The sequence below is a fragment of the Prionailurus viverrinus genome, chromosome D1, assembly GCF_022837055.1.
Source record: "Prionailurus viverrinus isolate Anna chromosome D1, UM_Priviv_1.0, whole genome shotgun sequence".
NCBI classification, from domain to species: Eukaryota; Metazoa; Chordata; class Mammalia; order Carnivora; family Felidae; genus Prionailurus; species Prionailurus viverrinus.
This window is the reverse complement of record NC_062570.1, coordinates 105,065,939-105,091,409: the sequence shown is the minus strand read 5'-3', so window position 1 is coordinate 105,091,409 and position 25,471 is coordinate 105,065,939. Positions and strand designations below refer to the sequence as shown.

At 38.1% G+C, this 25,471-nt stretch overlaps 1 protein-coding gene across 5 annotated transcripts; it reads right to left on the bottom strand.

Moving 5' to 3' along the window:
* Positions 1-1,000: 1,000 nt before the first annotated feature.
* Positions 1,001-21,836, bottom strand: MS4A13 (membrane spanning 4-domains A13). 5 transcript variants are annotated; one of them, XR_007145057.1, is made up of 8 exons: positions 21,508-21,836; positions 19,251-19,369; positions 16,628-16,768; positions 13,144-13,200; positions 12,086-12,205; positions 7,565-7,660; positions 3,208-3,359; positions 1,001-1,610 (listed from the first exon to the last, which is right to left on the bottom strand). XR_007145057.1 is itself a non-coding variant. In XM_047824294.1 (7 exons), exons 2-7 carry the CDS (start codon positions 19,302-19,304, stop codon positions 1,551-1,553), a joined length of 528 nt encoding a protein of 175 aa, XP_047680250.1. In that variant the 5' UTR covers positions 19,305-19,369; positions 21,508-21,836; the 3' UTR covers positions 1,001-1,550. The 5 variants fall into 5 exon arrangements, 3 of the variants coding, with proteins under 3 accessions (XP_047680250.1, XP_047680251.1, XP_047680252.1); XR_007145058.1 differs by having other exon boundaries at positions 3,214-3,359; XM_047824294.1 differs by lacking the exon at positions 3,208-3,359.
* Between the last annotated feature and the right edge of the window lie 3,635 nt (positions 21,837-25,471).

Sequence of the window (25,471 nt, the reverse complement as noted above, 5' to 3'; positions counted from 1 at the left end):
AATCATTGTAATAGTTATCCATTACTCCCTCCCACACTCTAGCCGTTCTTATCAAATTTAACCTTTCTAATGCATTTCTCCCTATTCTATACTTTTTCCTCAAAAATAAATCCAAGCCTGCCATTCCCTACTTAAAAACTCTTCAATGGCTTCCCACTATCTTCAAGATACAGTTCAATACAATATAGTCATCAATCTTTGATGATTTGACTTAGTATCTGGCCTTTTCTTCCCTCTCCCAACTTTCACTCGAACTGCTCCTTCTTGTCATTGTGTTTTAATTATATTTTAGTTATTAGAACATACTATGATCGTTCTCACATTTTGGTTTTTGCACTAGCTACTCTCATTTGAAATGTCTCCCCACCTTCCAATCTGCTTCATCAACTACAATTAACCCCCCTGCTCAGAGGCCATATCCTTCATAAAGCTTTATTTCCTCTTATATCCCAACAGAAGGATCATTATCTCTTCTGTGCCACTTCATTTGTTTCATACTTCTGTTTATATACATACATCACACTGCATAGTCTTGATTTGTTACCGGTTTGTTTCTTCCCCTAAAACAAAAAAAACAAAAAACTCTTCGTGGTGAGGTCCCTTATTAGTCTTTGATACTCCCGAGTTTAATATAATCATTAGCACACGGAAGACACTCAATGTGTGTTGAACTGAAATTCTTAGACCCATGAAATCTTTTTATAGCAACTGATGAAACCTTTTGAGAGACAAGGCCGAAAACCAACAAAAAAACGGCAGCACATTTAAAAGAGAGCTACATGAACTCACTGGCATGATTGATTCTGCTGAGCAAGGCTTTCTGAAGTGCTGTTCCCTATTAGAAGAGAGGGGGAATCTGAATTCAGAACAGATTCTTGGGAGATTCTCCTGATTATGAAAAAGCATCCTGTTCACTTTGAAAAGCAATTGAACAGATGATCGAAGCAATGATGAGAAATAAGAAGCAAGGGAAATGAAAGGGAAGAAAGACAGCAGAGACTTTCAGGGCAGGAAGGAACTTTAATGAGGAGAGAGACAGTCAAAGAGGAACAATGAAGGGACTATGAGTCGGATGACTTTGGATTCATCCTTTGTTCAAGTAGAAGCTAGTTCTGGTAGAAGAAGTCATACTGAAATGTACTCTTTACTTGTATTTTAAAGTTTTCCTGAGAATTACGTAGTATCACTCACCAAGTCTTTATAGCCTGCCCTCTAGAGACAATCACAGATCTTTTTTATGGTCTCTTACAAAAGCTCTCTTAGGGAGAGGTGACAGCTTCAGAGTTAAGACAGGGTTGACAGGTTCAGAGTACTAGAAGATAATTTTTCCCTCATAATAACGTATTTAAATAGGGAAAAGCTTTCTACTTGGAGCCTACAAAAATATGTGCAGAGAAATTTCTTGAATACCGAGAAGAAAAAATCCAACTTGTTTTGTATTTTCTTTTGCACAACACCTGTGGGCTTTGTAGCAGCTTTGTTATACAGAGATATCATTAGGGCCCACAGCAGGTATGAGCACCAGGAAAAATCTCACATTTTTAAGGTTCTTAAAAAGTACTCTCAAATTCCTCTGGGACAGCTGTGAGACTATCTTCATTATGACGACTCTGAAAAAAAAATTAACCTCATGTAAATCATATCATGCTTCCTAATATCACACATCTAATAAAGACTTAGTTTAAAAAAATATATAAGCAGTACTGATGTTTATAGAGTAAAATGTCAAAGTTCCATTTGTTCTCTTTCTGTCCCATCTCTACTTCAACCCACTCTCTTAATTCCTACTAGACACTGGTAGATTTGGCAGACTTCCAGACTTTAACAACAACAAAATATTCTTCTTGAACATGAACAGATGCCAGCACCCCTCACGATATTTCCCAATTTCTACCCATTTCTTCCTTCCCAAAGTCACTGTCATTTTGACTTTTAGGTAATTAATCATTTCTTCCTAGTTTTACTAGCTTGCATCCCTCCGTAAACATTACAGTTCAGGTTTAGTTTTGCCTGGTTTCAAACATCATATGAATGGAATCATAAAGCATGCATTCTTTGAGTCTCACTTTCCATACTTAACATTGTGTAAATGAGAGTCATCATGTTGTTAAGGGTAGGTACAGTTCATTTTAATTACTATGTCGAATTTTGTTAGAGTAACATTCCTCAATATATTCACCACTCACCCATTTACACTGTTTCCACCTTGGGACTATTATGAATTAATATTGGTATTTCCCTGAGAGTATACCTTAGTACATTGCCACACACATTTCTGTTGGGTACATACTAAGAACTAAAATTACTGATAGGGTATGTACACCTTAACTTTCCATAATAATGCCCCAAAAGTTTTCAAAGTCGTTGTAATATTTTATATTCTACGTAGGAGTGAAAGATTTCTTTTACCCATAGTCATTATCATTAATTAGAATTGTATTTTGAAATGTAATCATTCTGTTAGGAAATTAATATCTCAGTGCAGTTTTAAGTTTAATCTTATTATTGAAACGGTTGGATTTATGTCTAATACCTTGCTATTTCTTTTCTATAGGTCTTGTGTCTTTTATGTTCCTCCCTTACCTATTAATACTTTCTATATATTATCTTAATTTTTTGTTGACATTAATTTCTTATAATTTTTCAGTGTTCTTACTCATTAGTCTAGGACTTCCAATGTGCATCTTAATTTACCACAGTGTTTCAGATGAATGCTAATTTAATTCCAGTAAAATACAGAAATTTTGTTCTCGTATAGCTCTATTCCTTCCACCTTCCTTTGTGTTATTATTGTCGTATTACACCTACATGTCATATAGTCAACAATACAGTGTTATAATTATTGATTTTGTAAACTTATTTCTTAAAATTTCAGAAAAAAAGGAGAAAATATGTATCTATAGAACAGGGATTGGAAAATTATGGCATATGGACCAAATTTGGCCCACTGCCTGTTTTGGAAAGTTTTATTGGAATAAAGCCATATCCATTCATTCATATATTGCCTATGGCTGCTTTAATGCTACAAGTTAGAGCTGAGTCATTGTGACAGATGGAATTAAGGTTGATAATCACATGACTTGAAAAAAAGATTATTTTCGATTGTCTGGGTGAGTTCAATGCAATTTACGCAATTGTCTTTTAAATCAGTTAAGAGAAGCACAAAAGATATATTTATATTGTTTTTATAGTCATCTGTGTAATTACCTTTACCTGATGCTCTTTATTTCTTCAGGTGTTGAGTTCCATCTGATATTACCTTCTTTTAGACCAAAGAATTTCCTATAGTGTCTAAGGCAGTTCTCCTAGCCACACATTCTCTTTGTTCATCTGTGTGTGTCTTTATTTCACCTTCATTTCTGAATGGATAGTTAAAGGATATAGAGTTCATGCTTGACTGTTTTTTCCTCCAACACTTTAATATGCCATCTCACTACCTTCAGGCCTCCATTGTTTCTATTTTTTAAAAAAAAATTTTAATGTTTATTTTTGACAGAGAGAGGGAGAGAGAGAGAGAGAGAGAGAGAGAGATGGAGTGTGAGTGGGGGAGGGGCAGAGAGAGGAGACACAGAATCAGAAGCAGGCTCCAGGCTCTGAGCTGTCAGCACAGAGTCCCATGTGGGGCTTGAACTCACAAACCGTGAAATCATGACCTGAGCTGAAAAGTCAGAAGCTTAACCGACTGAGCCACCCCAGCGCCCCAGGCATCCATTGTTTCTGATGAGAAGTCAGCTGTTAACCTTATAGTGGTTCTATTGTATATGAAATCAATTTTTCTCTTGCTGCTTTTAAGATTTTCTCTCCTTTTAAAATAAGTTTGGTTCTCAGGTGTCTAGCAGTGAATCTCTTTGTGATTATTCTAAGTGGATATTATTAAGCTTCTTACATATATAGAATAATACTTTTCATCAAATTTAGGAAAATTTTGGCCATTATTTCTTCAAGATTTTTTCCTGTTCCTCCACTTTCTGGGATTCTCATTATGCATATGTTGGTGTACTAGATGGTGTCCCATAGATCTCTGGGGCTCTATTAAATTTTCTTATTATTTCCTGTTCTTCAGATTGGATGATCTATATTGTTCTATCATGTTTGCTGATTTTGTCTTCTGTCAGAGATCTGCTCTTCAGTCCTTCTAGTGAGTTTTTCATTTCAGTAACAGCGTATTTCTAAACTCCAGAATTTCCATTTGGTTCTTTTTAAAAATTAGTATCTCTTTCATTTATATCATTGTTTATTAAAAATTAATAGCTTTATATAAAGAACTGTACATACTTGATGCAATTATATGAATTTAGGTGCAATTAGATGAATTTAGACATACACAAACACCATGATACCATATGACCACAATCAAGGTAATAGACATTAAGACTCTTATTTGATGAGTCATCATTTTTAATATTAATATGTTAATTAACATATTAGTCAATCTGTTTTTCTTTAGTTCTTTAAAGTATTTCTTTGTGAAGCCCATCATTTGTCATTCTCCTCCTCCCTAAGACTGTATCTATTGACTGCTTTTTTTTAAGGGTGTCACTATTTCCTGTTTTTTGCATGTCATATTTTTTTTTCTTTTTGTTGAAAAGTGAATATTTTACATAATATATTTTAGCTACTCTGGATTCTGATTCCCTAAGAGTGGTTGTTATTGCTGCCCTTTGTGACTTGCCTCTATCAATTTTGTGGAGTCTGTGTCCCTTGCAGTATATGGCCTCTGATATATCAATCTACTTACTTTTTTCATTTATGTTTTTAATCTTAAGACTGGTTTAATGGGGTTCTTCCTTGGTCAGCATACGTGGTCAGCCAATCAGTGGTCAGAGGTGTGCTTAAACACCTTGTGATGTGCTGTACTGTGTCTCCCTAAAGTTTATATATTAAAGTCCTAACTCCTAGTGCCCCAGAATGTGACTGTATTTGAAGACAGAGTCTTTAAAGTAGTAATAAAGTTATAATAAAGTCATTAAGGTGGGCTTTACTCCAAATGACTGATGTCCTTATAAGAGGAGGGAAGACCATGTAAAGACCTAGGGAGAAGACAGACATTTAAAGCCAAAGAGAGAGGCCTCCGAAGAAACAAAACCCTGCCAACACCTCGATTTTGGAATTCCAGCTTCCAGAAATGTGAGAAATGAACTTCTAGTTGTTTTAGTCATCTAGTTTGTAATAGTTTGTTATGGTAGCCCTAGCGAAGTAATACATATTTTGAGCCAGTAACATTTCCAGCCTTTGTCAATGAATCAATGTAGCTTAGGGGATGTATTCAAAGTTTAGGCTGTTTGTAAATCTGCCCCAGCTTTTAATTTGTGTTTGCAAGGTGTCTTATTCAGCCAGGGGTGAGCAGTTTACTAGGACCCTCTCCAGTGTCCTAATGCATGCATAGCCTAGCCCATGCACATTTATTATGTTCCAGGAAACAAGGATAAGTAGGATATTATCAAGGCCCACTTTGGCTCTCTTGCTCTCAGGATCTCCCCGTTAAGTTTCTGGCTGGTTGCCAGTCAATTCCTACCCGAACAAACATCATGAGCTCAGTTAGGTTGAGTGTTATATTGGCTTTCCTAGATTTTTGGCCACTGAGATGACTACTGTTTTAATAACACCCCTGGTCATTAAACTTTCTGTACTCTAACAGAGTAAAACTAAATAAAAACCAATCCTATGTAAACTTCTGCAAAAGGGAACCTGGGAGTGGAGGCTGGGAGGAATTGGAGCAGCCCCAAACTAAAATGTTTAAACTATTCTTAGTGAGATTTAGTGAATTTTCTTCAGTAAATGCTTCTCAATACTTTGTATGCTTTGGTAAATTTCCAGAATCTTTAAAAGATTGTTTATTGACAGTTTGTCCAGTTTTAGCATTTATTTTCAGGGAGCATTACTATATCCTCACTCAACCATTCTGGAAGCCCCACCCATCCCCTATGTTTAGAAAACTCTTTTTTCCATGTAGTCTCAGTTACTTCTGTACTTCAGTTAGTCCCTGCATGGAGGCCTTTTCTTACTATCCTATGTAAAAATAATCTTTGCTTTGTCTTTTTACTCCATTTCCTTTTACTCCATAAGTTTTCCACTTCCTTAAATTATTTATATATATATATATATGTATACATACATATATGTAGTATATATATAAACACTCAAAAATATAGTACTATAATATATATAATATATAAAATATGTAATATATAAAAGTATAGTATTAATCTAACATATAGATATATAGTACTATAAATTAATATAATATAAATATAATATGTATATAAAGATATGTATATGTGTGTATATATATACATATATGTACATATGTTTGTGGGTGTATATATGTGTGTGTGTGTATGTTATTTGTTAATTGTCTTTCTCTTCCACTGAAATGGAAAGCTTTCTGATGGTAGGGATGTTGTCTTGTTAATCACTGCATTCTTTTTTTTTTTTTTAACTTTTTTTTTTCAACGTTTATTTATTTTTGGGACAGAGAGAGACAGAGCATGAACGGGGGAGGGGCAGACAGAGAGGGAGACACAGAATCGAAAACAGGCTCCAGGCTCCGAGCCATCAGCCCAGAGCCTGACGCGGGGCTCGAACTCACGGACTGCGAGATCGTGACCTGGCTGAAGTTGGATGCCTAACCGACTGCACCACCCAGGCGCCCCTGCATTCTTTTTTTTTTAATGTTTATTTATTTTTTGAGAGAGAGAGAGACAGAGTGTGAGTGGGGGAGGGGCAGAGAGAGAGAGAGGGACACAGAATCCAAAGCAGGCTCCAGGCTTCAAGCAGTCAGCATAGAGCCCCACGTGGGGCTCAAACTCACAAGCCACTTGAGCCAAAGTCAGCTTAACTGACTGAGCCACCCAAGTGCCCCTTAATCATTGCATTCTTAGTGCCTATTACAATGCCTAGTAAAGAGTAAGCCCTCCATAAATATGAAAGAATGAATGAATGTAGGTACTTAGCTTTTTTAAGCTTGTGACAAAATAATCATTCTCATAAACTTCTGTAGTACTGTGGATTCTGACAGCATTTTGGGATGTTATCAAACCTGTCACTACACTTCTAGAAATCAGCTACCTACAGAAATACTAGTTTTATATGCAAAGATCATTGCTTATAATTTTTAAAAAACTGGAAAAAAGATAAATATGCAGCCAAAAAAATGTTGAAATAGATACTAAGGAAAAGTATGATGCTACTAAAAGGCATTGTTTTATTTTATCATGGAAAGATGTTTATGATAGTTGAGAAAAAATGCATGTGAGAAAGCAATATGAATAGGATCACACAGTTAGTAAAAAAGAAAACTGTATGTGTGGGTCTGCGTGTGTGTTTGCGTCTTTTTTGTGTGGACTTGGATGTGTGGGTATGATGAGGACAACAATTTACTCTAATTTTACTTGATAGTTTCAGGTATTACTTTGGTAACTTTATAAACAATAAGGAAAAACGTTAAAAAGAAATAGTCACATATTCAATTTTCATGAGTTCTAACACATCGTATCATCTCTTTATAGAATGTGTGCTAGAAATCAATATCTCTTGACTTGCCGGAGACTACACGTACACTTACCAAACCAATACAGCCAAAGATTGCGTATGTTAACGCAACAGAAATCTCAAAGGAGTAAGAGAGCAGTAAAATACGTGAAACTTCCCTTCCAAGTTTCTGAAAACAGAAAATAGGGAGAAATCTTGCATTATTATCTTTAGTAAGTGCAAGTACATTCACAGAAAGAGCTCCTACCGTGACAGTCAAAGAAAACAGGAAAAATAAGTAAGATGCTTTCACCATCTGACTTCCCTAGTCATTTTCTACTCCTTTGCCTTTGGCTCCACTTTTTTCTAGCCTTAATTCCCCCAGTTCACCATCTACAGCTTCCGTTTTTGATCTTCGTCATTCAGCCTTCTAGTCTTGCTTCTTAGAACTCTTCATTCTTGTTATTCTCTTCATGACAAGGGGCTCTATCCAAACACTTCAGTCAATAAGATTTGATTCTTGTCTCCAATGGTAAGATGCCTAATAAAAGATTTTATCAAGCAATCTTCATGTATTAAAACAACTATTGTTAGTTACAGACCTACTTAAATGTATCTGTGTGGTGATAAAAATCTCACATAGAAATTGCTGGAACATGATGTGGAAGGATGGGTAAACACTCAAACACCAGCATCTCACTTGGAAGTATGAGGTGATTATGATTTTGCTGGGATAATAAAGCAGATCCCTTCTGTTGTTGTCAGAAAGATATTTTCTTTTTTTTTTAAATATAAAATTTATTGTCAAATTGGTTTCCATACAACACCCAGTGCTCATCCCAACAGGTGCCCTCCTCAATACTCATCACCCACCCTCCCCTCCCTCCCACTTCCCATCAACCGTCAGTTTATTCTCAGTTTTTAAGAGTCTCTTATGGTTTGCCTCCTTCCCTCTCTGTAAAGAAAGATATTTTCAACTACATATCAGGATGAATGATACTGGTCTTAATCCTGAAAATAAATATAGTTTTTGTGCTGGCTGTAGAAAGACAAGAATGATATGCAGATGTGGAAAGAATAACATTACAATTTTCTCTCCTTCAGTTCTTTCTCTTCCTCCTTCTCCATTTTCATTCAGTTTATTTGGTATCTCTTATGCAAGAAACTATTAGGTGGTAGGGAATAGACGGTAAGAATGAAATGACCAAAAATTCTAGCTTTATTAAGGTTTATATTCAAGTAGAAAAGACATATAATGTAAGGTAACATATGATAAGGTTAACTATATCAAAAGGGATAAAAAACTTGCTCGGTAATTTTAGGGGACCAGAGGTTTACCCTAAGCCATTCATACCTAGGAAGGCTTCATAAAGAGGTAAGACATTGGAAATAAGAGTAGGACTGAGAAAAATGAAGGAGGGAATACAACATTCTAGGCAGCTTTAAATTTTCATTTACTAGTTTCAGTGTAACCTATCTTGTTCTGGAAAAAATGTAATAGCACACATTACAAGTGTGACAAAATAATTAAGAAATGGAGACATAAAATAGAAATGATAATAAAGTGAAAATACATATCACACGACCTATGGTTTGATAATATGAACAAAAAATTGAATGCAAGAATGACCGTGTTTTGGGGCGTCTGGGTGGCTCAGTTAAGCATCCAACTTCGGCTCAGGTCATGATCTCACGGTTTGTGAGTTCAAGCCCTGCATCGGGCTATGTGCTGACAGCTCAGAGCCTGGAGCCTGCTTTGGATTCTGTCTCCTTCTCCCTCTGCCCCTCCCAACTTGTGCTCTCTCTATGTCTCTCAAAAAATAAATAAATGCAAAAAAAAAAAAAAGAGTGACTTGTGTTTTAAGAAAACGATAAAGGGAATTTAACTCGGGTGTAGGGAGTGCATGATGTTAACAGGAGGATAAAGAAAAGATTATAGAGGGTTTGAAATGGCAAGTTACCTTATCAGAATTCTGATCTAATTCTGTTGGCAGAAACACAATTGTAGTATCTTAGCTGGGAAGTTCTCGTGACCTCTTAGCTGCCAAGATTGTAAAAAGTCATTTTGTCCACGCTCCTTAATTTATACATGTGAAGTGTTACTCTCAAATTCTCCCCGCTTTTTGCCAGAAAAGTTCAAACAGGCAAACAGCAGAGAGTGACTGAGTTCTTGACACGTGATTTAAGCCTTTGAATCCCACATAAATCAGTGAGTGCCCTTTTCTTGCTTAAGTCAATTTGCATTGTATTTCCTGGCACTTACAACCAAGAGAGCCCTAATTAATAAAAATTAGAGTAAATAATAAATAGTACTTGGTAATTGGAAAGACAGTGGAGAGATAAGGGTACAGGATTACATCAAGGTTTTGAGCTCTGGAGGCTGAAATAAGGGAGTCTTGCAGTGCAGTACTTTTGAGGAGGCAAATATTTTCCATTTTATATCTGTTGAAATTCTGTTTGACACCAGAAGCATATATCCATATGAGATATACAGGCATATTTGGAATTACAGGCCTGGAGTCTGGGAGACAAAGCAGTTTAACTAACAGGTATATGTTATCATTTGCTCCATTGACACATAAAAAAACTAAGGAACAGGGAAGTTAGGAAACTTGTCCGTAGGGTTACATACAACGAGTATTAAAGACAGTGTTTGAATAAAGTCAGTCTGGTTCTGGATTTATACTAGCAACCATTTTCCTATCTGAGAAGTATGTTTCAGGGGCATGCACTTTTTGGGATAGCTGAACCTACCTGGAAACACTGGTAACTTGATGAATTTGTGGGGTTAGCCAAGCAACTTGCTTATGTTAGAAAAGCTGGCATATGGGAAATACTGTAAAATGTTGGCTGCCTTAGTAAATGCAGGAGTAGAATTCTATAATGCCTCCAGGAAAAGATTGTGGGTCTAATATATAAGTTCATTTCATGTAATTAATCACAGCAAACAAAACTGAAACGTGTGCATTTGGGAGACTGAAACTGATCATTAATACTGAGTTCAGGTCAGCACTGATGGTCCCTTTATAATACAGTGCAGGTAGAGAGCGCGATGGGGGGAGTAGGAAGTTCATCCCTCATCTACAATGACTCTTCTCATTAGAATTATTTTTGGACTAAAACTTTCTTTTTTTTTTTTTTTAAATTTTTTTTTTTCAACGTTTATTTATTTTTGGGACAGAGAGAGACAGAGCATGAACGGGGGAGGGGCAGAGAGAGAGGGAGACACAGAATCGGAAGCAGGCTCCAGGCTCTGAGCCATCAGCCCAGAGCCCGACGCGGGGCTCGAACTCACGGACCGCGAGATCGTGACCTGGCTGAAGTCGGACGCTTAACCGACTGCGCCACCCAGGCGCCCCTGGACTAAAACTTTCAAATTGTTATTTTTTGTTCTGTTGTTCTAAAATAAAGAGGAGGGCCATCTGGGTGGCTCAGTCAGTTAAGCGTCTGACTTTGGCTCAGGTTAAGATCTCACGGTCCTTGAGTTGGAGCCCTGTGTTGGGCTCTGTGCTGACAGCTCAGAGCCTGGAGCCTGCTTCAGATTGTGTGTCTCCCTCTCTCTCTGCCCCTCCTCTGCTTGTGCTCGGTCTCTCTCTTTCAAAAATAAACAAACATTGAAAACAAAATTGAAGAAAAAGAAAGTAAGGAGGAGCCCCACTCTAGTATGTTCTCATTTGAAATGGAAGATTTTTATTTGTAAGTATTGCTGAAGTCTTTTGCAGCACTACTATTCTGGGATTCTGAATTTAAAGCCAACACAATTGAAACAGATTGTGATATCAGTGAAGATACTCATATTTAATGGAAGATGTTACTATCTTACAAAGAAAGGCAGTTATTTCTCTAGTACAAGGTATACGATTGGTTATTCGATTAAATGGAAGCAAGACAGATTCATGTACATTTAGCATTTGAGGACACAAGGCAAATTGATGCGAGACACAAAAATAGGCTACACATGAAAAGCTCTGTGTTAAACCAGAAATTACTAGGTGTCAACAATTCCAACTATAAGCATTGGTAAGCAGAATTCTTTTGTTGATTTTGGGAATCGTTTTAAGGTCTAGGATTATACTTTTCTTTCATTAAGAGAATCATCAGTGACCCTACGCCTAATGCATATACACTTATCACTGAAGCCTTCACATTATTTACTTGCTTTGTTTTAATTAGGCATGCCAGGAATTCAAACATTCCAGTAATATTTACCAAAAAATCATGTCAGAATTATTTTTGAATTAAAATTTTCAATCAAGGGGCGCCTGGTGGCTCGGTCAGTTAATTACCCGATTCTTGATTTTGCCTCAGGTCATGATCTCATGGTTCATGAGACTGAGCCCTGCGTTGGGCTCTGCGCTGACAGTGTGGAACCTGCTTGATATTGTCCCCCCTGCCATTCCGTCCCTCCCTTGCTCATGCAGGTGCACATGTACTCTCTCTCTCTCAAAGTAAATAAACATAAAAAAACCCAAAATAACTTTCAATCAAGACCTTATTACTTAAATAAAAGAATTTCCTGAAGACTAGTAAAAGCTTTGTTTTACTTCCAAAGGCTTTAAAACCTTGGAAGAGAACTGTTTTAAATTAAGATGTTCCTAAGGAATTGGCCACTTACCGCTTGTCCATAATTCCTATATGACACCGAATTAAAAGAAGACAACTCAATTATTGTTAGAACTGATGCAATAACTGAAGTAATTATGCATGAGATGTTCATGATCAAAGCAAATGTAATCTGTAAAGAAGATACATGGTAAGTTTGTTATATTCAAAATAAACACTTTGGTTGTTTGTACTGCTGAAAAAAAATCATCTAGTCAAAATGCTGATCTAGTTTCTGAAGTTTCAGAGGTGTTAGTATGCTTGCCATTACAGTAAAGTATTTTTCTGGTTTACATGATACCCAGTTAATCTGGAGGGAACACTGAAATATCACACCAATAAGCATCCATCTTCCATTTGGGCTTAAAAATGTTGTATTTTACAATATTCCGGGTCATATGAAAGAAAGATTAAGATAGGGTTTGAACAAAAGGAGTTCCACTGCAAAGAGGGAAAAGAAAAAAAAAGATGGAAAATGACTGCTTGTAGAAATAAGTCAAATAAGAGTCAATGATTTTTAACCCAGGATTTTCATTCTCTAGGGAGATCCATCAGTATCTTTGGATGTAAGATTTTATCTGTAAAACTGTGAGATCAGACTCATTGATTTCTAAGGTATCTTTGAGCTCTAAGATTCTGAGAGTTTTTTTCTTTCCAATATCTTACCTGTACCATAGATGGATCCTCTGGGTAGATCCTCTATCTTATTACAAGATCCAATACTATCCCCAAACTAGATAGACAGTTTGGAAAATAAAGTTTTACAGTAGTATTATGTCTATACATAAAGGCATTATTAGGTCCTATTAAATTTTTTCTACTAGTAAAGTTCATACAACGTTAAAATAAGATAGACTACTAAACCAAAAACGCCCTATCTTTAAATTTAGAAACCTTTGCATAATGATACGGACCACTATAGAATGTCTACATTAAATTATGTGTTCCTAGATTTTCACTTGATTCTTTATTTTACAAGCACGGCAGATTCCTTCATTGTTTAGATACTCACTAAAACCTTTTAGTTTTGTGACAAGTGATTTCTAGGATACCCTAAGCATCTCCACTTACCACGCCTGGAGTTGGATGCTTTGCTACTCTTATTATGGAGACTCCTGCAATGATAAACTGGATATAAAAACATATTTATAAATACTCATTGATGATGCTCATCAACTTAAAACATATTTTTAACAACTCCTCTTCTAAGTCAATTATTTTTAGACTACCAAGAATTATAAAATATAAAGAGGTTTCAGTAGAAGGGGTCAGGACAAGTTTCCATCATATAGTCATGAACTGAAACGTTATAGCAGGGTCACTAATCACAGAAACTTATGGGGAACAGTGGGCAGAATTCAGGTTGTGGGTTATGCCAAAGATGACTTCAAGAGTCCCGAGTCAGGGACCAAGTTTGCTTATATCTGCACAGACTTTCTGAACTCACTTGATTATTATTTCGAATGCTATCCTTCCTAATAAATTGAAGCCACTGATTGTAATTACTGTGCATATATCCAGATGTGGAAAAAGTGGTTCATGAGTCTATTCCAAATTGTTTGTACAAAACATACCTCCTGAGACTGTAGTCATTATTAAGGTAACAACTACATTTCATGTTTTTGCCTTTTTTTTTTAAGAGTTTCCATTATTTCATACCAGGTTACTTTGTCTATTTCCCAGAAGTGCAAAGCTATGCCATATTGTTTGAAGGTGAGCTGTACAATTCCCTTGATATATTCCTTTTGTCTTATCTGTTTTAGGCATTTTCACAAAGATCTAAGTCAAAGAATAATTTGTGGGAACACAGCATTCATGCTATCCCGTTTACAGGAAGGCCAAACCTTGAAGCTTACTAACTCCTAATTATCTTTAAGGATAACTTAAATCTGCACACTCAGCACTTCATTCTGTAACATTCTGTAAGCTGAGATTTCTAAGAAGTACACAGTGAAAGGAAGAACTAATATAAAGTTGAATTTTAACGTTTGTTTATTTTTGGGACAGAGAGAGAGAGAGCATGAACGGGGGAGGGGCAGAGAGAGAGGGAGACACAGAATCGGAAACAGGCTCCAGGCTCTGAGCCATCAGCCCAGAGCCTGACGCGGGGCTCGAACTCACGGACCGCGAGATCGTGACCTGGCTGAAGTCAGACGCTTAACCGACTGCGCCACCCAGGCGCCCCTAAAGTTGAATTTTAAACTAGAGTGCTCTCTAGCTAATTACCAAACCATGTGCTTCACAAAATACCTTTCAAAGTTTATGACCTCAGTGAGAAGTTTTGAAGTTTTAGATAATTTATTCTAGGAGCTACACATGCTATTTTTGTAACATGTATGATTAAACGCTGAGGGCCATGAATCATTTATCTGGATTTTGACTGCAAATTCACTATTCTACTGTTCTGTAAAGCAATGCATTGACACCTGTGAACCAACATATAAAGGCAGGGGATCTCCTAGAGGCCACAACTTTCTCTATAGCCCTCTCAAGTGGTGGTCATTTTCTCTTACAGCCCTGATACCATTGGTTCTAGGCATAAGATAAGTGGTCTCCTTGCTCCTCATTATTACTTTCAACTCTCTCTCTCGTCAAATATTGTCAGATTCTACCACCCACTATCTGTCCTGGTTGAAGTCATCTATTGATGACTTGGTCACTCCTCTTGGTGATTTTAATTCTTGTCTCACTCTCTCACACCTCTTACATCTTGGTAATTATCCTTCTAACACCCTGGGCTTGTGGTTCTTTGACTTTCTCTTCTCCAGACCTCCGACCCCATCCTATCTCAGTCACTCACTCCCATATTCATTCTCTTGTGCTTGTTTCTACCAATAAGTGTAACATATTTCAAATCTCAATTTAAAGTATCCTACTAGGACCACCAGCTTCTATCTCTATACCTCATGCCTGTAGTATCACAACTCTAACAGTCCTTTGGATTGGATTTATAATCGAGACCCTCACCTCTCTGTTATATTCTCTCCTTTGCCAGTTTAAACTCCATGGTCAACACTACATTCACTTACATACACTTTTAACTCCTTTTCACAGTTCTTGTTTGATCACAGATCATGGTTAAATCCAAATCCCGATTAAATGCAGTTCTCCTTCCTACTGAATGCCTGCACCCACGTGGCCAAACATGATCTAAGACACACAACCATCATGACCCATCTCACTACACACAAATCATGTTCCTAAAGCTTAAGTGAGCTCTTAATGCTTAGCGAAAGGCAAACTACTTTTCCACAATGCATGCACTCTCTTTTTCTGGATGACTATTTCATATCCTTTCTTCAAACAACCAGTCCATTATCCCATTCTCATTCTCAGCTCATGATCTGACTTCCTAATTCACTGAGATATCTGAAGCCATTGGAAGAAAAGTTCCATAAGCTCCCAATGTCCCATCTACTTGCAAATCAAAATTTGTCCTTTCTGTTCCTCTACCTTTCCATCCCATTACCCACCTTGGCTCTGTTTACATTATAGATGGACAGTTCTTTGTTGTGGGAGCCATCCTATATGTTTGTGAGGTATTTAGTCATATCCTTGTCTTCTGCCTGCTAGAAGTTCACCCCAGGTGTGAAAACCAAAAATGTCTCCAGACATCACCAAATATTCTCTGCGGGGCAAAACCAGCTCTCATTGAGAACCACTGCTAGAGATGAACTGCCCATGGACCTAGCTATTTTATGTATTAAAATTCATCATCTCTTGCCTACACCAGTACATGATTCTAAAAATCCCAACCTGCTTCCATTTATTTCATATCCATTTTCTCTCTTCTGGTTCAGTCCCCTCGATAAAAGACATGATACTTCCAACTTACTGAAGCAAATAAGCAAACCCTCTCTTGACCCAAAGTTCCCCAGCTACTACCTCATTTCTCTACATACACTACATTACACTGAACTCCTTAAAGGAGTTGTATCTGCTGTCTCTAGTTCTCCTCCCGTTATTTCTTAAACCAACTCCAGTCAGGTTTTTGCCCCATCATTCAACTGAACCTACATGTCAAGTTTATTGCTGGATTCCATATTGCTAAATCCAATGGTCAATTCTCAGCCCTATTTGGCAAAATAACAGATTTCAATATAGTTTATCTTTCCTTAATTGTTTACTTGGCTTTGAGGATGCTGTATTCTCCAAAATTTTTATTACTTTACGGCTGTCTAGAAACCACAGAATACACACATTAGAAAATGTGAGTGTAGACTCATTGTGTGAAGGACCCTAAATATGAAAACTAACCAGGATAATGGATATTATAATTCAGATTCTTTGTCTTTCACATATCTAAGGATAATCCAACCTGTGGTTGTCACAGTCTATTCCCTCCTGTATCCACATCTCTTCAAATAGCACTGGTAAATTAAAGGGGCTCAAAAAATATCTGTTGAAAAAAGGAATTTGATTTTGAATAAGTTACCAACATGGGATTTACTTACATAATTCTGAAAACTCTGTTTAGAAATTGTTCCCTATCTTCCACTAGTAGCACGAATAGTATTTATGGCATGATGAAATCATATAAATATATTCTACTCACGATGACTCCCCATAAAGGACATCCTGCTTTGTAAGTTATAGGTTCGTATGCGCCAAAGACTCCTCTAATTTGTCCCATATACAAAATCAGTAGGAAGTACCACATGAAAACATGAAATATGCCAATCATAATCTGGACAGCCTGTGAGAAGAGAATGGTATTAGTACTGAAACCATGCAATTTACAACATAATTCCAGTAAATGTTAACTAGAAGACACGTTCAAGGTTTTTATGAAAGATAAAAGTAAAATAGCAATGCACTTACCATGTATTTTCTGGATTGGTTAGCTTCAAAAGACAGCCCTAACTAGAAAGTACTGAGGTTTACCAAATAGGAGTAAGCCATACTTGGAGCAGCAGAATGTTCAATGATAATTCTGGTCAATTCTCTCATAAAAAAGTTGACAGTCTGACTCTACTACTGGCTGTCTTCCCTACCTATCAAGTAATGGCAGGAGAAGAGAAAACTGAAGGTATTTGAGGAAAACTGTGGTTGCAATTGATTTGCATGCAGGAAGCCATGTGGCCAATATTTGCTTGTACATTAGTAATTTATTAAGGTTGAGTCACTTTTTGCATCTTTTATTTATCTTTTCCTTCAAGGCATACTTGTTGTGTATGTTGTTCACAGCATGCTGGGGTGAGGCATGGTCCAACACAGAAATACAAAGAGGGGCACCTGGGTAGCCCAGTCAGTTGAGTGTCCGACTCTTGATTTCAGCTCAGGTCATGATCCCAGGGTCGTGGGATGGAGCCCTGTGTCAGGCACTATGCTAAGTGTGGTGCCTGCTTAAGATTCTCTCTCTCTCCCTCTGCCCCCTCCCCTCCCCATGCTCTCTCCCTCTCTCTAAAACTAGGGATAAAAGAAAAAGAAAACAAGAAATACAAAGATTTCCAATGTAGACTTCCTTGTACGAGGTCTTCCTTTTGGATAGGGGAGGGGTTGTGTAGGGGAGAATTATTACTCAACTTTAATTTGTAAGAAGATAATTATAATCCAAGTAAATAGGTGCCAGTAAATTTATTCCTCAATTTATATGTGGACTGGTATTTCATATATTGGATCACATTTTTAACTACTCTTTAAAAATTTCAGAGGGCACATTATTTTCACTTTAACATAAATTTTAATAGGACACTGCTTAGTGTTTTAATAGTTCCAGCTCTTGGTAAAGCAAGTAGTCTAAAAACACATAAATGCAATTGGCTAATATTAGAGATACACTTTAGAGACTTTTCTTTTATAGAAAGACCACTTTTGGGTAACAACCTTATGCACTTTTTACAGATTTAGAATTTAGGATTTCCTCTGCATCAAATTTGGAAGAATGGCATTGTCTTCAGAGATTCTTTGGATTTGATTGGGAGAAAATCACAAAATCCTTGAGGGCCCGGACTTCAGTTATCTCCCCGTTGTCACCAGCCTCTAATACGGTGCCCGGCATAGAGCAGGCATCCAGTGAATACTTCTTGTAGAAGCACATCAGTATGAAGAACATTAATTCCACATGGCTTTCCAACTGTTAAGAGAGTGGGCTTGAAAAAGTGTCTCCTTGGCAGTTTTCCTGTATAATACTATGAAACATCCAAGTAGCCAAAGCTTGAAAAGGACTCTACAAGAAAGCAAGGTTGCTGGTGTGTGAAGGACAAGATGGGTTTTCTTATTTAAAAATGGTTCTTAACCTAGAGTCAACAGATGGGATTCTAGGAGGTCACAGTCCTCTTCCCCCAACACAAAAATATGAGGGCCAAAGATTATTATATACACATGAATCTGGGGAGAAGATTCAGAACCTTCTTCCCATGTACAAAGGGGTCTGCGACTACAAAGAGATTAATAACCTCTGCTGAACAGTCAGGTGGGAGACTTAGACAAGTGATCTACACAGCAGCCAAGTTCAAAGGAAAAGTTCACATCCAGTGGAGAAGTTCTTTCTCCTTCAGATATGAAAGGGCATGATCTTCCTAATTCCTTGGTGTTTATTAAGAGCTAGCTAAGCTCTCTGTTTATAACTTAAGAGATGAATTAGTAACCATCCTCCTGCATAGACATCAATACAGTAATTGAAAGAGATCAGCAATGGATCTCTCTCTTAGTTAAAAAAAATACCATGTCTTTGATTTCTTTTGGGATTTATTTATTACCCTGTGTATATTGGTTTAGTCAGTATGCTTATATCTAAGCACGTATTTCTTTATGAAGAGACAGAAGAGAAGTCAAACTTTGTAGAAGGCAATTAGCATTAAAAAACATTTTTTGGGTGAAGGGGAGTGGGAGATACAGGCTTCCAGTTTTGGAATGAATAAGTCACAGGAATAAAAGGTACAGCACAAGGAATATAGTCTATATCGTAATAGCATTGTATGGTGACAGATGGTAGCTATGCTTGTGTTGAACATAGCATAACAGAGTCATGTTGAGTCACTACGTTTTATACCTGAAACTGATGTAACATTGTGTGTCAACTAAAACAAAACAAAAAAAACCCCAAAAATCTTAAAAGCCCATTTTTTACTTTTTTATCTTAACCAAATATGCCCCTCTTCAGATGGAAGAACCATCCTCGCTCAACTGAAATAGTGCATGTTCCTGAATTTAATCAAGAGCGAAGTCTTACTTACCCCTAAAACAAGACCATCTGCTGTAGAGAGTTTTGAACATACACATACAGCCATACTACCAGCATTTCCTCTGGATGATTATGCTTCGAATCTTTGGTGGTATCTTTATTAGCAAACTTCTACAAAACGACACAAAACACATATACACGCTTTGCTTAAAAGACAGTTTGATTCTTTCCCTACTGTTTCACAACCACCTCCCCAAACTCTGAAGCAATTGCTTTCTTCTTTCCCTGCCTTACTTTGTAAAGGTATCAGTTTGCATCTGCCTGTTCTGAATAACAGCCTCCATAAGTGAAAGGTCTCTCTCTATGACTAAAAAGTATAGGTATATTACAGTTATTTTTCCTGAGTGGGCAACAGTGGCTCTGGATGATAAGGTATAAAGAACACCCAGGGAACAGAGCTAGAGAATTTTCAGTAAAGCTTTTACAATTCATTTGCAATGTGTAATCGATTCAATGCAATTCATAATGCCATGTTTGCATTTCAAACCCAAGTTCTTGTACTTAAATTCATCATGGGCTCATGATTTTTTTCTTTTTTTTCCCACACACATTTGCTATCTAGTTCTTCTTTCTGTGTGAAAGAACTTTTTCTGCCATCAGACAACTTACCAGAGTTGCTTCTACAATCCTAAAGGCTTCTCCTGTTCTTTTGTTATTGTTTTTTCCTGTTATTCCTGCATTTCTCCCTCGTGTTCAGAAAACCTGGCTAATAATTGTATCCTTTATGGATCTGATGTTACATCGTCCTACGTCTTCTAACATGTCATACTTAGGTCAATAACATGAATCATGCTACTTAGCCCGGTGATCATCTAAGGTATGATCTTAAACCTTGAGTCTTGGTCCTTTCAGAAAGGAGTGTTTGAGTAAATGATCTCTCATTCCCTATACCCTTAAAATCTCATGATTTGATTATTTTAATGAGTCGTTAGTTTCAAATATCGGTTTTCTGAGTGTCTCTTAAATCTCTTAAAGTATAGAGACAGAAAAAAGCTAGGCAAGAATTTAAGAGCTACTGACAGCAGAGAAAACAATGTTAATAACCTAAGTATAAATAGTAAGTTTTGTATATTAAAATGCCACCTCTGAGAAATACCAAAGAAAGGGTATAGGCCTAGACAGCAACCAAGATTGATCATTTTGTCATGCTTAAATAAAAGGCATAGAATTTCAGAATTCATATATAAAGTAGTGAGGAAGTCATATCTAGGTTGCTAGGAAAATAATAAAAAATAATTAGCCCTTTGGCGTACTCAGAAAAAATTCTTTTCACAAAGCTGATAGTGGAAGCACCACGAGTGACTTGGGGAGAATATTCAGCACCTTTAGCGTCTCCATCAGGCCCCCACCAAAACCACCAAAACTTTAATGAAGTACTCATTAAAGTACCAAGAAAAAACAGGTTGTGTGTGTGTGTGTTTAAAATTCTTTAGCTTAACTGCTGGAAGGAAGAAACTAAGAAATTCGACAACATATTGCTGGAATAAAGGATAGTTAGCACTTTTTCAAATGACATTCTATCTACATTCAGTTACCCTACAACCCAGTTAAACATCTCATTTTTGTAAAATTAGATGAATAAAAAATAAAAAATAAATAATTTATTTGTATTTATTTTCTGGTGGTCCCATCCCTAATCCCAAAAGCCAGCTGCAGAACAAGCCCCTAGCCCTTATTCCCAGCCCTATCTTCATCCCCTACACTTGCCTTATTACATAGTAATTCTGGAACAGTCACAGAGAGCTCATGTCTAGAAACCTCTTGTCCATCTTTAGCACGCAACGCCTCACTGTCTTCAGAATGAAGTTCAAACTCTTTGGAAGGGCAGATAAAGCCCTTCATCAAATGTTCTCTGTCCACCTTCTCAGCCTCATCCCTGTCACTCCCTGGGGTTCAGCCCCAACAGCTCCAAAACAACCTTCCTTGGGAAGCCTCTGCCCCACCAGTCCGTTAATACTCCTCTCCTTGCTCCCCTAAACTACATCACCGTGTCACCTCACTTTGGATGATCAGGACTGGCTCCCGAGGCAGGGTGAGCTCCCGGAAGTGGAGGGATTCGTTTCTGCACTTCCAGGGCCAGACCTGGGCTGTGACCCTGGGACTCACACTTGATGAAACGGACTGGCTGAGGCCATCTGCACAAAGATGGGCGGGGCAGAATAGGGGAGGTGGGGGACACCCAATCCTGTCTCCATGCCCCGAGGGCTTTTAACACCGAAGAAATGGCGGAAGCAAAGCGACATCATTACCCCTCATTTTACTTGGTCAAGGTCCTAAGGATCGAGTTTTGCCCTCTCAGGTCCAAGCCGAGGCTAAGAGGCGGATCCCCGCAGGGGCTGGTCTCCCTGCCCAGCAGCGCTCCTCCAGCACCCCGTCCGGGTCGTCCTGCCAGTACCCAGGCCTAGCTCAAGACGCAGATTTCAGCTGGCGGCGCCCTCAGGGCCAGGCCCCCAGACTCCACCGGGCGAGCATCACTGAGCTTGCCAGGAGCCCAGGACCCAGCAGGCCCGCAGGCTCTTCAGGCCACGCGGGCCTCCAACGGCAGCAGCAGCAGCTGCACCTTCCTCTTGTGCCTGCGCCTGCGCCTGCGCCTGCGCAGGGACTCCTGGTACAGGACGGCAAAGAGGGCGGGGACGGTGGGGAGAAGGGCCGTGTGCGCAGACTCACTAGGGCTCTGCGGGCCACGTGGTCGGACCCGCTTGGTGTCTGGAGAAATGGCCCTTCCAAACTTCGCCTTCTGTTACTGACCCTTCCGGTGCATGTTCTATATAATGAGTGGCCAGGATCACTGATGAAAAGTCAGTCCCTCACTTTCTCTGTCCTCAAAGGAAAATTGTAGCACAAGTGGCGCAAATGCATTTTAGGAGGTGTACCTGTTGAAAACGGCAGGTAGTTGGGTCGATGACTACCCTCCACCGTTTTTTTTGTGTGTGTTTGTTTTTGTTTTTTTTGTGTTAAACGGAAGAAGCCAAGGAAGGAAATTAATGAAGAGACTATTTAGCGAGACACCGGCATGACTTTTTGATCCTCTTGCTGAGGTGAGTTTACCTTTCAGGTTACACCGGTATCAGTTTTCTGTTTGATGTGGAGAGTCGTGAAAACAATCTTTAGGAAAAGATGTGTAGAGAAGTAGAGGTAGCAGCCGGAGGATATAGAAGAGTCTGGTGTGGGAAGGTAGATGAGGAAGTCAGAGGTTGGGGGGAACCTTAAGCAGAAAATGTGATCTTAAATTAACTGACAAGTGCAGGTACTCCTGTTATGCAATTAGCATGACTTACTGAGGCAGTAAAGTCACGGCAGAGCGGACATTCCTGCAGCCACAGAATGGCTTAATGTTATAAAGTCTCTTTTGTTCTAGGAAAATTTACATTGGTATTTGGGAAAATTAAAATTCAAGCTTGGGATGTAAATATCTAGTGAGTGATAATGAGCAAAGCATTCAGAAACAGATTTTTCTTTTATAAGGAAATTACCTAAAGGTCGCTAAAAAACCCCTTTGTGCCAAAGGCAAATTACCAGTATATGTTAAAGCCACCAAGATCTTTTAGGATCATGCATAGCCTGAAAATCAGTTACAAACTCAGTAACTTTATTGTTAGCCCCACAGTTAGGTTCCTTGCATTCTGACTCTACAGTCCCCTCAACTGAAAGAAAAGAAAATATGTCCAGGCTGTTCTAATGCCTTTACGTCTTGTATTGGTCAGTGTATCACCGAGGGTATTTGTTTTAGTGCTGTAATAGAACACTTCAGTTTCTAACATTAGGATTGTTGTTTTGTGCTTTACCTGTCTGAGCAGAGAGCGATCGGACAATATTAAGCATTCTATGCGCTATAGAAAGAGGAACTCGCTTGAATATGTTATCGATATCAGGATTATGGATTTTGTAGAAATGAGAGTCAGTTTTGATGAGATAGTTCCCTATTGGAATTGGCTGCCATGATTGACTGATTGTAAGAGAAGTGATATATCTTTTCTTTTCATTTAAGAAAGGAAGTTACCTTGGATTTGAGGATTTTCTTGGACGGTGGGGGGGGTGGGCAAATATGTACTCGTCTTTATTCAGTGAATACAATACATATTCATATGTATTCGGTGTGAACATAGGCAAGAATAGATGAGTAGGTCAAACTGTGGGATGGGCAAAGTTCCTTAGTACTTAATTCCTCTGATAATATTACAGATCAGTAAACCAAGTTTGCTTTTCTCAGTCCCCATAAACTGGGTTTAGAAATTGAGAATTAATTTCATTCTCGTTTTGTCACTTGGTTCTCAAAACGCTGCATCCTTCAACAATAAAGAGGCAGTCAGTCATGGTATGACATCCAATATGACTTACTTTTTTTTTTTTTGACTTTTTAATTTTTGTCGTTTAAACTATTTTTCCATGCCGGTTATATTGTTAGTTTCTCTTGAACTGGTTCCAAGGATAACAAAGACATTACGAAGGTAACAAAAGTATTATGAGGAAATGTGATGATACCAGTACGCTTCTTGATATAACATTGTTAAGATCATTGTTGGGTCTTATTGCAAGAACTCCACTGGCTATAAACCTTGATAGAATATTTTGTCAAAGTTGCTGTGAGCAATTTAATTTCACTTATGTATAGGAGAAAACAGTTAACTTCCTCTGGGTAAACATTAGGTTATTCTAGTAAGAAAAATGGAAATAAATCTGTATAACACTGGGGAAACTAAACAATTGAGTTTATTGTAGATATGCAATAAATATATATGTATATTTATATAAAATATAGTATTTATGTATATGGATACATATACTTGCACACATATATACTTATGTAGTAGATTTTAATTTCCATATAATTAGCATTATTACTTAAATTCAGTTCTTTAATGAGATGCTAATTAATAGCATAAAAATTATTTTGCCTTTTTTTCCTGCATTTTCTATGTCCAGACAGTATGTTATGTGCTTGACGTGTGTTTAAAGGTAAACTGAGATACATTAAAAGTTTGAGGAGTTGAAGCAAACACTGATTTGAATTGGGCAACACAAACCGAAAAAAGGAGCACTGTTAGCAGGAGCTAGGGGAAAGGTTTTTGTGTAGATGTGGATGCAAAGCAAGGAAGTTATGTGATTGGCTATAGTTTAGGCAGCTGCCTTCTTTGGAAGAGCCTCGTTGGCTGTTTGTGGTTAGTTGCTCTTAAGTTTAATTTTCTGAGATTGGAGTGCATTGATTCTGGTGTTGGTTGCAGTTTGCTTATGTAGGCTGTCCAGGCATTAGAGCCACTCTGCTCTAATGGCCTCCTTGTTTAACAAGGTTGATCACATTGGTTTATCTACTTAAACTTTACCATTATTATTTTAACTGGTGAGATTACTGAGGCTTAGAGAAGTTGAGGCTCTTGTTCAGAGTCACGTAGCTTATAAAATGTGCAAGTTTGCCGTCCTAACTATAGCAGTCTAGTTCCAGAATCTGTGCCCCTTCGCGTTCTCAGGCCTGCTTCTGGAAGAGCTCTGCCTTGAGGCCTGTCACGGAATTGTGCAAGGAATACTGTTGGTGGAATCACAAGGTCTAGGATGGTTCTCAGCTCTGGTTCTGACAGCGCGTACTCCCTTGTACTGGTCTTTGACTTTGTTTTCTCCCCTGTAAAGTTAGGGTCTCATGTCTTAATGTCCCTGACATTAAGCTTTTGATTGCTAGTGCATCCATTTCAAGGATATTCCTCTCAAAGAAACAATTGCCAGCTGCATGACACAGCTACTAGTGAAACAACTGGAGAAGAAACAGGCCGCTTTACTTATGATTTCCTTTGAGAAAGCTCTGGTTAACATGGATTACTAACTGCTTGAATGGCCCCACTTTTCCCTTCCTGTGTCCTCATTCCTGATCTTATATTTTTTTAATGTTTATTTATTTTTGTAATTTTTTAAAATGTTTATTTATTTTTGAGAGAGAGACAGAACGTGAGCGCGGGAGGGACAGAAAGAGAGGGAGGCACAGAATCCGAAACAGGCTCCAGGCTCTGAGCTGTCAGCACAGAGCCTGACGCGGGGCTCGAACTCAGGAACCATGAGGTCATGACCTGAGCTGAAGTCGGCCACTTAAACTACTGAGCCACCCAGGTACCCCTTAACGTTTATTTTTGAGAGAGAAAAAGAGTGCGTGTGCGTGTGGGCGAGAGAGGGAGGGGCAGAGAGAGAGGGGGCAGAGGATTCAAAGTGGGCTCTGTGCTGATAGCATCG

Excerpts from the sequence above, each read along its gene's own strand:
- MS4A13 (XM_047824294.1), bottom strand. The coding sequence starts at position 19,304 with ATGGCTGTATGTGTATGTTCAAAACTCTCTACAGCAGATGGTCTTGTT. Across the intron at positions 12,206-13,143 it reads AGCATCCAACTCCAGGCGTG|ATTACATTTGCTTTGATCAT; the intron begins GTAAGTGGAGAT and ends TCTTCTTTACAG. Across the intron at positions 7,661-12,085 it reads ATAGGAATTATGGACAAGCG|AAACTTGGAAGGGAAGTTTC; the intron begins GTAAGTGGCCAA and ends TTCTGTTTTCAG.